At 44.6% G+C, this 17,005-nt stretch overlaps 1 protein-coding gene across 2 annotated transcripts in view; it reads left to right on the forward strand.

Moving 5' to 3' along the window:
• The window catches only part of CTDSPL2 (CTD small phosphatase like 2), a 76,647-nt gene that overhangs the window by 9,610 nt on the left and 50,032 nt on the right, over positions 1–17,005 (forward strand). For both annotated transcript variants that reach the window (XM_069597326.1, XM_069597328.1), the window contains exon 2: positions 15,668–15,877. In XM_069597326.1, the coding sequence (XP_069453427.1) occupies positions 15,692–15,877 (186 nt within the window). In that variant the 5' untranslated portion in view covers positions 15,668–15,691. The remainder of the gene's footprint in view (positions 1–15,667; positions 15,878–17,005) is intronic.

Consider the following 17,005-nt stretch of genomic DNA (forward strand, 5'->3'; position numbering starts at 1 on the left):
TATTTCCCTGACCTGCTCGTCTAAAAACCCTACGAGATAACGCTGTTAAAGTGCTGCATTCAGCATGCAAGCAGATTTGGGAAACTCAGCAGTGGCCACGGGATTGGAAAAGGTCAAGTTTTCGTTTCAATCCCAAAGAAAGGCAGTGCCAAAGAATGTTCAAATTATTGTAGAATTGCATTCATTTCACATGCTAGCGAGGTAGTGCTCAAAATCCTTCAAGCTAGGCTTCAGCACTGTGTGAACCAAGAACTTCCAGATATACAAGCTGGATTTAGAAAAGGCAGAGGAACCAGAAATCAAATTGCCAACATTTGTTGGGTCATAGAGAAAGCAAGAGAATTCTAGAAAAACATCTACTTCAGCTTCATTGACTATGCTAAAACTTTTGACTGCGTGGATCACAATAGACTGTGAAATATTCTTAAAAGAGATGGGAATACCAGACCACCTTGTCTGTCTTCTGAGAAACCTATATGCAGGTCAAGAAGTAACACCTAGAATCAGACATAGAACAACAGACAAGTTCAAAATTGGGAAAGGAGTATGACAAGACTGTATATTGTCACCCTGTTTATTTAACTTATATACAGAGTACATCATACAAAATTCCGGGCTGGATGAAACACAAGCTGGGATCAAGATTACTGGGAGAAATATCTTAAACCTCAGATATGCAGATGATACCACTCTAATGGCAGAAAGTGAAATAGAACTAAAGAGCCTCTTGATGAGGCTGAAAGAGGAGAGTGAAAAAGCTGGCTTGAAACTCAACATACAGAAAATTAAGATCATGGTATCTAGTCCCATCACTTCATGGCAAATAGATGGAGAAAAAATGGAAGCAGTGGCAGACTTTATTTTCTTGGGCTCCAGAATCACTGTGGATGGTGACTGCAGCCATGAAATTAAAAGACACGTGCTCTTTGGAAGGAAAGCTATGACAAACCTAGACAGGATATCACTTTGCCAAAAAAGGTCCGTATAGTCAAAGCTATGGTTTTCCCAGTAGTCATATACAGATTTGAGAGTTGGACCATAAAGAAAGCTGAGCACCGAAGAATTGTTGCTTTCGAATTGTGATGCTGCAGAAGACTTTTGAGAGTCCCCTGGACAGCAAGGAAATCAACCAGTCAATCCTAAAGGAACTCAACCTGGAATATTCGTTGAAAGTACTGATGCTGGAACTGCAATACTTTGGCCAGCTGATGCTAAGAGCTGGCTCGTTAGAAAAGACCCTGATGCTGAGAAAGGCTGAGGGCAGGAGGAGAAGGGGACAACAGAGGATGAGATGGTTGCGTGGCATCGTCGACACAACGGACACGAGTTTGAGCAAGCTCCGGGATGTGACGCAGGACAGGGAAGCCTGGTGTGCTGCAGTCCATGCAAAGAGTTGGGCACGACTTACCCCTGAACAACGGCTTATTTTCCAATCTTTACTTGTATTATTTCATTATTGCTGATAATAGAGAGCTTACCTAGTAATGGAACTGTAAAGAACTTAAGAGGATGGTTAATTTGTAATGTAAATGGTAGAATTACCAAAATCAGGCTATATATGTATGTGTAAACTTTTTTAAGTGTAGGTAATGAAATTAGACTATTGCAGATATTATGTAGGTAATTTCTGGCAGTACTTGGCCCAATTAATAGGTATGGTCTTTGGTTTTGATGAGGAAATGTTGGCCTCTTAAAATAAGTTGGAAAGTGTTCCCTTCTCTTCTCTGGACCAGTTTTGTTTAGATTTGGGTTTTGCCGGGGTTAGTGTGGGGGAATTGGTTTGTTTGGGTTTTTGTTTGTGTGTGTTTTTTTAATTTTTTGGTAGGATTCTTGAGTGAACTTGAAGTCAACCAGAATTCTTAACCTTCCCCAATGGATAGGAATTGGCCAGAGGCCAAATAAGAAACTCAGGCAAGGCTTTACTGGGGCCCTGCTGCAAGGGATGGGGGTGAGACCAAGAAACAGGTTCCCCTGTCCGCTTGCGCACTGTGGGGAAGCGGACTTGTTCCTTGTATGGGGCGAGTGCAGGGGTGTGTCCAGGGCCAGAGAGGCGGCTAGGAGGGCTCCCCACCCCTTCCTCAGGTGGTGGTGGGCGCAGAGGGCGTGTTTAGTGCTTTGCCTTTGCCCGACTCCCTGCTCTTGTTCCAGGCTCTTCAAAAGTGGCTGTTGGGGGTTTTTTGGTCTCTTTGTATCTTTTGTCCAGAATTTGCCCCAACTGCTCATGCAGACAGTTATTTTTAGTCCCATACAGTTTCTTTGTAATTTTGTTGCTGGAAGAGAGGTTTGCCCAGATGCAAGCTTTGGAGTACTACGGCGAAAGGGTCCTGGGTCCCAGGCTGTCAGAGCCGTCTGGGTCTGGAATTTTTTAGGTTTGAGACTTTCTCTGCAATTTCAGTTTTTTTAAATATGGGCTGATCAGGTTACCTGTGCGCTTTGGTGGTACTTTTTCTTTTTTTTTTTGTTTTTTTAGAGGTTTGAGCGTTTCGTCTAAGTTGTTCAATGTGTGGCATAAAGTTGTAGTATATTATTTTTCTGTTAACGGCTGCAAGATGAATAGTAGTGTTCACTAAACTATTCTCAGTATTGATAATTTGTGTGTTCTCTCTTTTTTCCCCCATTCTTGCTATAGGTTTATCAATTTATTGATTTTTAAAAAAACAAACCAACTTTTGGTTTTACTGAGTTTTCTGTTTTTAACTTCATTGATTTTCTGTTGCTTTTTGACAGTGGGTGGTATTTTCTTCTTTTTGAGTGTGTGTTTTACAGTATTTTAATGAATTCTGAATATTATAAATAGGACAGTAAAGACTGACTAGTGTTTATACCTGATAAATGGCATGTCCTGTGGCGTAGTCTAGGGGGTCTCATTATGCTCAGTTTTGGCTTTGTTGTTTCATAGGATGCCTCAAGTGCACGGTGGGCTTCAGATTGCTCTAGTGTTACTTTGTGCTTAGGCTGGAAGTGGAGGTATGAGAGAGTGCTCCTCAGCTTTCCCGGTTGACTCCCAGAGCCCGGCTTTCCCTGCGTGCCTGTGGCTCTCTGGAATCGAGGCGCCCCTGCCCTTCCCCAGAGGTCAGTGCAGTCGGTGCCTCCCACGTGCTGGGGTCCAGGAGTCCGTTGTCCTCGTCCAGTCTCAGCCCTGGGTAAGCTCTGCACGTCTGGCGTCAGAGCCGGGGGCTTTCAGTGCTGTTGCCGCGGGGTGCCAGTCTGGGCCTTGCGTCTTTACACATCTTGTGTGGAGGAACCTGCCTTAGGTGGTCTGAGATCCGGGCCCCAAGGCCTGCCCCCGCAGTCGTGCAGAGGCGTCGGTAGAGGGCTTTGCTTGCGCTCTGCCCCACCCTGGTGATGTCTGGACTGGCGCTCTGGGGCACGGCCCCTGCCCTCCGGTGTTTGTTCTTAGAGAAGGAGGGCCTGGTGGGGCGCCCCGGCCGCTCCAGGCCTCCGCTCTCTCCAGCCTCGCGTGCCCACGCGGTCAGCGCCGGCGGTGGTCTGTGGCGGGGGGCCTGTCGGCAGGTCTGGGCTCCCGTGTGCCTGCTGCTCCCGGGAGTGCTGGCCTACACTTCGCGTTCAGTAGTTTGTGTTACCAGCCGAGATGAATTCTATTTACCTGCTTTGATGACACCACTGTCTCTCTGCTTGCTCTGCCACAGGTAAGCCCGTGCTTACATCCCGTCTCCTGGAAAGGGCTTGTCTCGTCTTGTATCTTAGTTTCGTTGGCCTGCGTCCTCAGCTCTCTGTCTTCAAGAAAAGTTTAATTCTGTAGTTTTTGTCTTACTGGTAGTGGCATTTCCCCCAGCTTTTTCCTTTCCGTAGGCAGAACCCTATTAATGCATAAAAATAAATCTTTAGGTGAAACTCCAGTTACTAGTCAGAGGAGCTCTCTTTGCTGGAAGCTGGGGTTCGTAACTGCACGACTTCTGTGCCCTCGAGATGCTCGGGATAACTCCCTTGCCTTCTCTTTGGTTTGAACCAAAGGAAAGGGTTCCGACTGGCTAAACTGGCACAAAAGAAAGAGACTAACTTCCTAACTGGCCCTGGCGTACTTTTTTTTAACCTAAACGCTGATTCCCCCAAAACTGTCCTGTGGTCAGCACCTCGTCTGTAGTTTCCCTTGTCTTTGCCCAGAACCCCTCTTTCTCTTAACCTGCTCAACCCTTTGTTTGCAGTAAAATCACCCATTGTGGATAACTATGAGAAGAAGCGCAGAAGTGAAAAACAGAACAGGATATAGAAAATTGAAAAATTTGATGATTTTTTAATTCATTAAAATTTTTGTTAATGGTAGACTATTTTTACATTGCTGGTTATTTTTATTGAAATTATCTGGAGAGTATTTTGCCATTGTCTCCATCTTATTTTCTTTCTGTCATAAAATGGAAATAATGAAAAAAGTGAAATGGAAATAATGAGTACTACTTTTTAAAGGACAGCTGTTCATTACACATCACTTTAACCTTTCCTGTAGCTGAAGCAGTTACTTTATGTTTGGAAAGTTGATGGTTGGGTCTTCCGAAGTCAACCTACCAGAAAACCAACACAGAAGTTTCTACATAGTGCTTTGGTTGTGTGTAATATTTGGTTGGATTATGTTTCTGTATTCAGATAAGCATTGACATTTAAACCTTTATTTTAAAGTATTAAATACAGTTCTGTTATTTTGGGGAGTTGGGGGAAAATATTGCAAATATCTAAACTCCTCAAAATTAGGCCTTAATTGGCAAACTAAAAAAGATTATATAATTTTTAAACTTTGTGTTTAAAACAGGGAAAATTATGGCTAACCAAGTTGCTAGAGTTAAATTCGTAGACATTTATTAAATGAGGGAAGTGATAGTACATATTTGCAGGATTTGCTCAGTTTAAAAATGATTTTTTGTTTAGAGTTGCATTCAATATTTCTTAATATTTGCATTATTATGCAGTAAACTCTGTCTCTCTCAGCATTCTAGCAGATTCTAGATCACCTTTAGACAGGAGTGCTACCATAGAGGTTTCTGCTCTGGTTGGGACAGTTGAACCAAAGTTCTTTTCAACCCTAGTATTTCAGATTCTCAAGGAAAAAAAGAGAAAAGGGCCTCCATAGGCATTTTAAAAAATGTGAACTGTTAGTAACCTATGAACAGAATTAAAACGTTTAGTTTTGTTAGTTATGATTATAATTTAAAATAATTTTTACTTTGAATTAGCCAAAATTTTGAAAATTACAAATAAATTCTGATGTTTATTTAATCAGATTATTTGTATCCTGCTGGTTGAAACCATCTTTCCAAAAAATACTTTGTTATATTTTCCAGGCAAGAGTACTGGAGTGGGTTGCCATTCCCTTCTCCAGGGCATCTTCCTTACCCAGGGATCAAACCCCGGTCTCCCAAATTGTAGGCAGATGCTTTACCATCTGCGCCACCAGGGAAGTCTAGTATTTCTAGAGGTACTACCAAATGTTAACAATTTTTGACCTAATGAATTCCCTTCTAAGAAATTAAGAATCAGATATTTGGACTGAAATTTGTATATAAGGTTATTACATTTGAAGTGATATTAGTGCGTAATTATGAACAGTTTAATTTTCTGACAGGTCGGTGGCCATATAAATTGTAGAACATTTATCTGAATGTTGGAATATTATGTGGCCATTAAAAATTATGTTTTCAGATTTTTCAGAGAATATTAATAGGGAGTTAACAGAATAAAATGGAGGAGGAAATGGCAACCCACTCCAGTATTCTTGTCTGGAAAATTCCATGGACAGAGGAGCCTGGTGGGCTGCAATCCATGGGGTTGCAAAGAGTTGTACACTGCTGAGCTACTGAGCAATAGTATAAAAGGGGAAGAAACAGGTCAGGTCATAACTGTAGTATAACTCTAACTATTGATTAAAATATTTATATGTTTTAAACAATCAGTAATGCATAGCCAGATTTCAGTCATCTCTGGACTGAGGAATTATGTGAGTTCTTTTCGTATTTTTGTGCTTTTAAAGACTTCTGACAACGTATGTTTTGGATAAAAAATATGTCCAGTTGAAATGGAGGCTATTTTGAACTAGTAAGGGACCAAGGGTGGATTTTGTCTTTCATACACTAAAGAGCAATCCATTCGTCTCCTTGGATTGTTGTGAGCCTGGCATATGATACATATTCACAGCTTCCCGCTCCCCTCCCCCCCAAGTTTGGGCCATATTTTTCCTGTTTCGTTGCATGTCTCATAATTTTTTGTTGAAAACCAGTCCCTTAGATAACATATAGCCACTCTGGATTCAGAATTTTTTCCCTGAGGGTTGGTTGTTTCGGAATTCACATAGGCAAAATCTGTGGACTGTGCCTTCCTTTAGGATATAGCTGCCGATGACTTGCTTAGTTTGTTGTTGTGTTATTTGTTTTGTTTTGTTTCTTTAGTTTTGTTTTAATTTTGGAGCTTTACTGGGGCACACCCTCGTGTCTGCATTGCCTTGTGGTCAGCTGATGACTGAACGAACGCCACGCCTAGCCTTCTTGCGCAGCAGTGCTGCTGTTTCTTACATGTGGATTCGTGTGGGGCGCACATTCAAAGTGCCGGCCTTTTGCAGGTCTTTCCCAGCTCCTATTTCCCACTGGTTCACTTTGAGTCTCCTGTGTTCTTAGATACAGCTGCAGAGTTGGCCGGGAGAGTGTGGGAGCTTGTGCCTCTGTAGTCGCTGCTGTGCGTGTGTGCTGCCTCCGCCAGGAATGTTGTCCCAACAGCCCCAGAGCTCAAGGATGGGGAAGTCTCGGCCCTCCTAGTTCTGCCACAGAAATTGTCACGTAGACCGGAATTGTCACTTACACTGGTGATGCCCCAGAATGTGGTCATTGTCCAGCTGCTCTCAATCGTGTGAGCCTGTTTTTATGGTAGCCTCAGAGCTGCCAGCCATCTCAGCCTGCCAGACCTGGGTGCCTGCAGATGGGTGTACAACGGAGCAGCCCCGAACAAGAATGGCGCAGGCTCTCAATGTTTTGTTTTCAGATGCTTCAGTGTTTTTGCTAACAGCTGAACGTTTTTTTAAGCATGCTCAGATTGTTGTTTGCCTTTGGTTGATTTCCGTAGTGCTGATACGGTATGAACAGTGTGATATGGTATGAACAGTGGGAAAAGGCGAAAAGAAAGCACCCTGAAAGATGAACTCCCCAGGTCTACTACTGTGTGAAAGAATCCCTTAGAAGACATGGAGTAGCCATCACAATCAACGGAAGAGTCTGAAATACAGTACTTGGATACAATCTCAAAAACGACAGAATGATCTCTGTTCGTTTCCAAGGCAAACCATTCAGTATCACGATAATCCAAGTCTGTGCCTTGACAGTAATGATGAAGAAGCTGAAGTTGAACAGTTTTATGAAGACCTACAAGACCTTCTAGAACTAACACGCAAAAAAAGATGTCTGTTTCATTATAGGGGACTGGAATGCAAAGGTAGGAAATCAAGAAACACCTGGAGTAACAGGAAAATTTGGCCTTGGAATGCGGAATAAAGCAGGGCAAAGGCTAATAGAGTTTTGCCAAGAGAATGCACTGGTCATAGCAAACACCCTCTTCCAACAACACAAGAGAAGACTCTACACTTGGACATCACCAGATGGTCAACACCGAAATCAGACTGATTATATTCTTTGAAGCCAAAGATGGAGAAGCTCTATACAGTCAGCAAAAACAAGACCGGGAGCTGACTGTGGCTCAGATCATGAACTCCTTATTGCCAAATTCAGACTTTAATTGAAGAAAAGTAGGGAAAACCACTAGACCATTCAGGTATGATCTGGATCAGATCCTTTGTGATTATACAGTGGAAGTGAGAAATGGATTTAAGGGACTAGATCTGATAGAGTGTCTGATGAACTATGGACGGAAGTTTGTGACATTGTACAGGAGACAGGGATCAAGGGCAAAGAAATGCAAAAGCCAAATGGCTCTCTGAGGAGGCCTTACAAATAGCTGTGAAAAGAAGAGAAGCGAAAAGCAAAAGAGAAAAGGAAGGATGTGCTCATTTGAATGCAGAGTTCCAGAGAATAGCAAGGAGTGATGAGAAAGCCTTCCTCAGCGATCAGTGCAAAGAAATAGAGGAAAACAACAGAATGGGAAAGACTAGAGATCTCCTCAAGCAAGTTAGAGATACCAAGGGAATATTTCATGCAAAGGTGGGCTCGATAAAGGACAGAAATGGTATGGACCTAACAGAAGCAGAAGATATTAAGAAGAGGTGGCAAGAATACACAGAAGAACCGTACAAAAAAGATCTTCACGACCCAGATAATCACGATGGTGTGATCACTCACCTAGAGCCAGACATCCTGGAATGTGAAGTCAAGAGGGCCTTAGGAAGCATCACTACGAACAAAGCTAGAGGAGGTGATGGAATTCCAGTTGAGCTGTTTCAAATCCAGAAAGATGATGCTGTGAAAGTGCTGCACTCTATATGCCAGCAAATTTGGAAAACTCAGCAGTGGCCACAGGACAGGAAAAGGTCAGTTTTCATCCCAATCCCAAAGAAAGGCAATGCCAAAGAATGCTCAAACTACCGCACAATTGCACTCATCTCACACGCTAGTAAAGTGATGCTCAAAATTTTCCAAGCCAGACTTCAGCAATACATGAACTGTGAACTCCCTGATGTTCAAGCTGGTTTTAGAAAAGGCAGAGGAACCAAAGATCAAATTGCCAACATCCGCTGGATCATGGAAAAAGCAAGAGAGTTCCAGGAAAACATCTATTTCTGCTTTATTGACTATGCCAAAGCCTTTGACTATGTGGATCACAATAAACTGTGGAAAATTCTGGAAGAGATGGGAATACCAGACCACCTGACCTGCCTCTTGAGAAATCTGTATGCAGGTCAGGAAGCAACAGTTAGAACTCGACATGGAACAACAGACTGGTTCCAAGTAGGAAAAGGAGTGAGTCAAGGCTGTATATTGTTACCCTACTTATTTAACTTCTTTGCAGAGTACATCATGAGAAACGCTGGGCTGGAAGAAGCTGGAATCAAGATTGCCGGGAGAAATCTCAATAACCTCAGATATGCCACCCTTATGGCAGAAGGTGAGAATACCTAAAGAGCCTCTTGATGAAAGTGAAAGAGGAGAGTGAAAAAGTTGGCTTAAAGCTCAACATTCAGAAAATGAAGATCATGGCATCTGGTTCCATCACTTCATGGGAAATAGATGGGGAGACAGTGGAAACAGTGTCAGACTTTATTTTTTTCTTGGCTCCAGAATCACTGCAGATGGTGACTGCAGCCATGAAATTAAAAGACGGTTACTCCTTGGAAGGAAAATTATGACCAACCTGGACAGCATATTCAAAAGCAGAGACATTACTTTGCCAACAAAGTTCCATCTAGTCAAGGCTATGGTTTTTCCTGTGGTCATGTATGGATGTGAGAGTTGGACTGTGAAGAAAGCTGAGCACCAAAGAATTGATGCTTTTAAACTGTGGTGTTGGAGAAGACTCTTGAGAGTCCCTTGGACTGCAAGGATATCCACCCAGTCCATCCTGAAGGAGATCAGTCCTGGGTGTTCATTGGAATTGAATATTGAAGCTAAAACTCCAATACTTTGGCCACCTGATGCAAAGAGCTGACTCATTGGAAAAGACCCTGATGCTGGGAAAGGTTGAAGGCAGGAGGAAAAGAGGACGACAGAGGATGAGATGGCTGGATGGCATCACCGACTCAATGGACATGAGTCTGAGTGAACTCTGGGAGTTGGTGATGGACAGGGAGGCCTGGTGTGCTGTGGTCCACGTGGTCGCAGAGGGTCGGACCCGACTGAGCGACTGAGCTGAGCTGATGAGGTGGCCTTTGTCGTCTGTCCAGGGGCACTGCTGGTTTTTGAGGGCAGGGTCTGTTGACATCCTCGCTGGCCGTGGTCAGGCTCTGAGGGGCTGCGTCCTGGTCTCCGTCCTGCGTCCCTGTTGCTTTGCTCCATGCCGTGCCTTGCCTCTCAGGAGCCTGGTAGATGACAGACGTGGGCTTAGAAACCGAAATATCAAGCAGCTAATCTTACAGCAGTCTCAGGAGCAGTACCAGTACTGGAAGGTTTGAAAATAATGTGTATGGTTACCGAAATAGTACATAATTTCTTTTTTTTGGCAGTGCTCTCCCCACTCTTCCCTACTTCCTTTCTTTCTTGGCCGTGCCGGGTGGCGTGTGGGAGCCTAGTTTCCCTACCAGGGGCATCGCATCGGTGCTCCTGGCAGTGGACGTGTGGAGTCCTGACCACCGGGAAGTCTCTGCCTCGCCCTTAAATGGCTGAGTGAATCCGCATTTCCGTTGTCAGAGGATATGGCTGTCACGTGCTCGATGGCTGTCTGTAGCTGCGTGCTTCATGTGTGACGGTCACCATTGGTTCTAAAGGAATACCTGCAGTCAATTTGGTTTTCTGAAGTGCTCATTTAAGTTTTCAGGAGAGATTCCCTGAGCACAGTACCCACTGAATTCTTACATTTCAGTAATAGTTTGTCCAGAGCTGTTATTTTTGCTGGATATAAAACCTTTGGTTTGTATGTTCTTCCCTTGATTATTTTATTTTAACTATATTATTCCAGTTTTCATCTGGCAGGAAGCATTGTCACTGAAAAGTTTAGGATAGTCTAATTCTGTTACAAAGTCGCTTAGCGACTGTCTGCAGACTGCTGCCCGTGGGCTGACTGGCTGCTTCCAAACACCGGTTCGTTTGCTTTGTACACAGCTGTGTCCGTTCATCTCCACGTCGGCTTAGGCTGCCTCTGCTGTGCGGTGCCGGAGAGGGTGCAGAACCAAGAGAGCATGGTGGCCGGCAGTGACGTCTGAGTTTCATTTTCACTGAACGATTCTCGATTTAAGATAGGTTCATTCGTAGATATTTCTGAAAATATTAAAAAAAATTTAAATACAAACAACTTTCTTTGTGAAAAATTCCCCTATGCATTTGCTCTATGGGAATTTTTCTTTTCTAGGGAGTGATGTGCTGAAGAGCAAAGAAATTAAAGCAAAGCTTGTACTCTGTGCATAGAGCTTTTAAGTAATACATGCCTAGAGTAGATCCCTTTAGAAGTTCACATCGACTCTTCAGGGAAAAAGGCAACATTTATTTTATTTGCGGCTGACAGCTCAGAAACTGAGCACCGTTCGGTGATGAAAAGCAAATGGCCATCCGGAAAGACAGGGTAGTACTCTTCCGGTGAAGCCTTTGCATTTGGGCTTTTGGTTGAAATAGATTTTGTGTGTGCGCCTGTGTGCACTTTTGTATTTTAAAAAAGGGAGGCATCCTAACTCCTCTTCTGTGGACATTGTGTTGGGTTATTAAAGACATCACTTCTTCAGCTTCCTAATTTGTCTGTAAGACCTTATTCTTTGCCAAGAATTTCTGCACCTTCAGGAGTCAGCGTGCCTAACCGGTCGGACCTCTCTGGGGCTGCACTCACTGCTGTGGGTAGTTGCGTGTCCTCTGCACTTTACAGCCTTTTCTAAGTCCATTTTCATTTTGAGCATCAAGATGAATGTATTCATTATACAGGGGAAAAAATAGTTAAGGGGCTGTAGTTTAGTGATGATTGAAGTAGGATTAGAAGTAACATCTCTTATTTCTTGGTGTAGTAGTTTCCATTCTATTCTCAGTCATCTCTAACAGATTCTAATTCAGGGAATGTTCTCAACTACTGAGTCTTGGGACAACGTTGCCCGTCATTAATTTTCTCATCAGTAAAATGAGAGAGTCATTTTAGGATGCCTTCCTACTTTCTTTCTGATGAGAACTTTTTCCTTTATATATTTTTCTGAGGCGCAGTAGATGTAGAGTTTCAGGTACACAGCTAGGTGATTCAGTTATACATATGCATATATATTATTTTGAAATTATTTTCCATTATAGGTTATTCTAAGATTCGTCCTCTAGACATGCAGTCTCTAATATGATAGCCACTAAGCACAGGTGGCTATTTAAAATTAAATTAATTTTAAAAAATTAATAAAAAGTGAAATTAAAAATTCAGTTCCTCAGTCACGCTAGTTATAGGTTAAGTGCTTGGTTTTCGCCCGGGTCTAGTGGCTGCCGTACGGGACAGTGCAGACACAGAGTATTTCCATCGTTGCAGAAAGTTCTATTGGATAATGCTGTGTCTGGATGTTTTCCGTTTGGGTTTGATGCTGAAACAGTGGTAGCCATCTGAAAACCACTGAAAGGGGCTAGGAAATGCAAGTGCAAATAGAGATAACCTGAGATTTTGAAAGGTTGGCTTCCTGATGGCTCAGTTGGTAAAGAATCTGCCTGCAATGCAGGAGACCCCGGTTCAGTTCCTGGGTCAGGAAGATCTGCTGGAGAAGGGATAGGCTACCCACTCCTTGGGCTTTCCTTGTGGATCAGCTGGTAAAGAATCCGCCTGCAATGCAGGAGACCTGGGTTCAGTCTCTGGGTTGGGAAGATCCCATGGACAAGGGAACGGCTACCCACTCCAGTATCCTGGCCTGGAGAATTCCGTGGACTGTATAGTCCATTGGGTCGAAAAGAGTCGGACACGACTGAGCGGCTCTCACTTCGCTTCACGAGGTACTGACTGTGGTCCCCTGTGCTGCACAATAAACCTCTGTTGCTTGATGCATGTCTGTTTTCTAAATTAGAAATTTAGCATTCTGTTCATACTAGGTCAAACAAGTGGAGCCAAAACGTCATAAAGGTTTTAGTTAGGCAAAAATTTGTAAGTAAGTTTCTAAAATACGTATGTTGTATATATTATTTATATATATCTGTACAAAGCTTTTCTACTACGCTTGATAAAGGTTGAGAAAGAACATTTAAAAAAGATGGAAAAATTGGAAAACATGAACGTAAGTGAAACGGGCGCACTGAGCACGAGATAGGGAGAGGGAAGCAAGCTGGACACAAGCCCGTCGTGTGGTCCAGCTGCTTCTAGACATGACTGCTCACTAGGGACGTGTCTGGAGCTCCGGAGAAAAAAATCGATGCTTGGACACTTGTGTGTTTCAAAAAATGTCGAGATAATTCTGATATGCGTCTGGATTTTAAAAGTGGCTGCAGGCGTCCCTATTGCGTCGTGAGTGGTCTGTGTGGCGCAGAGCTCTGCAGTCCTGTTGGCCAGTCGCGATGCAGTGGCAGTACCTGAGCAAGGGCTGCCTGGTCGCAGTAGGGAAGGGCACTTGTCAGTTTTCACAACCAACAGCCTGACAAAACATAAGGAGAAAGTACAGCTGCAAGCCGTCATGGGAACATGATGAGCAGTGTAGAATAATCGCAGACAGTGGGGGGTGCCGAGCAGAGCGGCGTGGCAAGTGGGAGAGCGTGCGTGCGCGCGCTTTCATCTGCCCGGCCAGCCTCTGTCTTTAGGTTGGCTCATTTGATCCTGTTACCATTTTCTTAATTGTTTTGGGTTTATTTTCTGTAGGTGGGTCTTTTCCTTCTCTTGTTTCCTGTCTAGAGAAGTTCCTTTAGCATTTGCTGTAAAGGTGGTTTGGTGGTGCTGAATTTGAATTCTCTTAGCTTTTGCTTGACTGGAAAGCTTTTGGTTTCTCTACATCAAATCTGAGTCTTGCTAGGTAGAGCATTCTTGGCTGTGGGTTCTTCCCTTTCGTCACTTTACATATATCACGCCATTCCCTTCTGGCTTGTAGAGCTTCTGTTGAGAAATCGGCTGATAGCCTGATGGGAGTTCCCTTGTATGTTACTTGTCATTTTTCCATTGTTACTTTTAGTATTTTAATATTTTCCCTCTGTCTTTAACTTGTGTCAGTTTGCTTACTATGCGTCTTGGTGTGTCTCTTGCTGGGTCTGTCCTGCCTGGGACTCTCCGTGCTTCCTGAACTTGGTTGACTGTCTCCTCTCCCAGGTCAGGGGCGTTCTCAAGCCATTGTCTCTGCAGGTGCTTTCTCAGGCCCCCTCCCTCTGTCCTCTCCTCCTGGGAGCCTGTAACGTGAATGGTGTGTTCCGCGTTGTTCTAGACGTCTGTTAGGCTCTCTCCCTTTCTCTCCGTTCTTTTCTGTGTACGTTTCGTGACGGTGGCGTCCGCTGTCCCGTCCTGCAGGCCATCTGTCTGTCCTGCCTCGGTCATCTGTCTCTTTGATGCGCTGTGCCCCTCGGCTCTTTGGTTCTCGCGGGTCTTTGGTTTTCCCAGGATCCTGGATCATCTTCACTATGATGATTCTGAATTCTTTTTCTGGAAAGTTGCGTATCTCTACTTCATTTAGTTGTTTTTCTGGGGTTTTATCTTGTCCCTTCATCTGGGACATGACTTTCTGCCTTTCTTCCTAATTAATTTTCGATAATGTGGTTTCTGTTGGAGCCACCGTGGGACTGTGGTTCTTACTTCTTCTGATGGAGGAGGTGCAGAGGTAGGAACTGGTAGTGGGAAGAACTGGGTCTTGCTCTGGTGGGCAGGGCCTTGCTCAGTAAAACTTTAACCCAGTTCTCTGCTGATGGGTGAGGTTCCACTCCCTCCCTGGTAGTCGTTTGGCCCTGGGTTCTACAGGCTCCGTGGTAGGGTCAATGGCGACTTCTAAGAGAGACTTCCAAGAGGGTTTACGCTGAGGGGGCCTGCCCCACCTGCAGCCACCAGCACCCCCTCTCTGTGCTGAGCCCCTGCCGACCCCCACCCCCACAGGAGGCTCTCCAACGCCAGCTGGTGTCTCTGCTCAGCCTCCTGTGGGCTCACTGCTCCTTTCCTCTGGGTCTTGGTGTGCGCAAGAGTGTTTGTGCCCTCTAAGACTGCAGTTTCTGTCTCCCCTAGTCTGTGGAAGTCCTGTAAACAAATCCTGCTGGCCTGCAAGGCCAGGTTCCCCGGGGATTCCCAGTCCCTCTGTCGGACCCCCAGGCTGGGGAGCCTGGCGCGGGGTTCCCGACCTGTGCGACAGTGGGGGAGCTTCTCTGGCGTCATGCTCCGGTTTGTGGGCCGCCAGCCGGTGGGCGTGGGGCTTGATCTCACTGCGGCTGTGCCCCTCCCACTGTCTCGCTGAGGCGGCGTCTTTGCCTTTGGGTGCGGGCCGTCCATTTCTGTGGGCTCCAGCGCCCTCCTGCCCTTGGTGGCTCAGCGGCTAGTTGGAGTTTTGGTGCTCTTGCAGAAGATGAGCACCATCCTACTCCGGCAGCTTGAGCCAGATGAGTTTGGTTTCTAAAGGGTCGTTACATATGGTGAGATCAAATCCTGTAAAATGATTGACTCAGTCTCGTCACACTTGTGTACCTGTTGATGATTAGAAGTGTGTTCTTGGAACTAATTCATTCAGTGACTTAAGGGTGTTCTCCACTACACTGTGATCTCCAGAGGGTAAAGACCTTCTCTCTCTTGTTTCACCAGGTACTTGCTTGGCCAGTAAAGACTTGTTGAGTCAGTGATTGAGTGAATGGTAGCGTCAGCAAGGTTGGAGGCGACGTAGCATTCTGAAAGGAAGGTGCGCACCCTGTTAGATCGCAGGGTGTAGTGTCTCAGAAGCGGTGGGAAGGCTATTTGGAAGAATGTAATAAAATTCAAAGCACTGTGCCTTTCAATTAAAAAGTTAGTTTCTTGGGAATTTGCTGGCGGTCTAGAGGTTAGGCTCTGCCCTGTCACAGCTGAGGGCCTGGTTTTGATCCCCATCAGGGAAACTGAGATTCCACAAACCTAGGTAAACGGGGCACCTTTGGGTACGCTAGGCTTAATTTCAATGACCTGTATTATTTTTCTTTTATAGTTTTACATGTGACACCCATAAAAGATGAGGCTGAGAACACGGAAGGCTTCTCAGCAATCAAATCAAATCCAAACGCAACGCACTGCCAGAGCCAAGAGGAAACACTCGGAAGTGGACGACAGCCTGCCTTCAGGGGGGGAGAAGCCGCCGAAGAGCGAGACCGGCCTGCTGTCTTCAATCAAGAAGTTCATTAAAGGGAGCACACCCAAAGTAATGGCTGCACCTGCTAAGTATACCCTAGGGAGGGCGCCCAGACCGTGCCTTAAGCTTGCGGAGATGAGCAGCCTGATGTTGCTAGAGCCCCCTTTAACGGAGCGTGTCTGCATTTTGGTGTTGAGTAGTTACGTGTAAAATGTTTAGTGGTTGGTCAGGAAAACAGCATTCTACTTAACTGACTCCGTTAGCCTTCTGTTTTTTCAGCTTAGTATTAAGGGAAGTAAAAGAAATGTTTCTTAGTCATTTGAGTTATTTCTTTTCTTTTTTTAAAATTCATTTCAAACATAAGTTAAAGTTTCTTGTTAATATTGATACATTATGTAATTAGGAAGATGATTTATCTGTCTGAACTCTAACCCTTGTACAATGAAAATGTTTCAGTCATTGAAGGGAGAACAGAGTTACTAAGGAAAGAACGGGGAGTTCCCTGGAGGTCCATGGTTAAGACTTGGCACTTGCCCTGCCGTGGGCCTGGGTTCAGTTTCGGGTGAGGGAACCAAGACCCCGCTGGCCTCGTGGCGAAAGAAGGAGAGAAAGGGCACTAACCAGGGGGCGTGAGCTCTGGGTTCACGCTTCATACTCCGGACCAGCTTGAATTCTGAGAAAAGCCGTTTTCCCTTCGTAGCCTCAAGAAGACAGTAAAACGGGGCTAATGCTGACTGCCCTGTCTACCTCAGAGTTGTCTTCAGATTAGATGGCAAACAGGTGGAAAAGCAGTTTGAGAAGCCTTAATGCAGCCTGTAGATATAGTGTTATCATCCATTGTACGTTGGTCTCATCATCACTGCTGACTGAGGTTGTGTTCTCACCTCGGATTACTATACACGAGGAGTTTCCTATAGTGTGAGTTTGTCACTTTGGTCAGTAGAAGAGTGACATGTTATTTTTTCATATTGATAGATTTCCTTTGCTAATTTTAGTAGAATTTTTAAAGTTTCTTTGAGTTAATTTACATAGACCTATAAGTATCCTAGTAGTATTGTGTAAAAAAGATGGAATCCCTTCCAGAAACAGGACTGCCTGAGTCTTTAAACCCCCGTTGGGTTGTCCTTAGTCCTCTGATGAGAACATCGCTGTGTCGAGTTGGTTCCTGAGCAGCCCTGGCTACTGGGGAGCCCTTCC

This window comes from Ovis canadensis, chromosome 7 (assembly GCF_042477335.2).
Source record: "Ovis canadensis isolate MfBH-ARS-UI-01 breed Bighorn chromosome 7, ARS-UI_OviCan_v2, whole genome shotgun sequence".
Taxonomy (NCBI): Eukaryota; Metazoa; Chordata; class Mammalia; order Artiodactyla; family Bovidae; genus Ovis; species Ovis canadensis.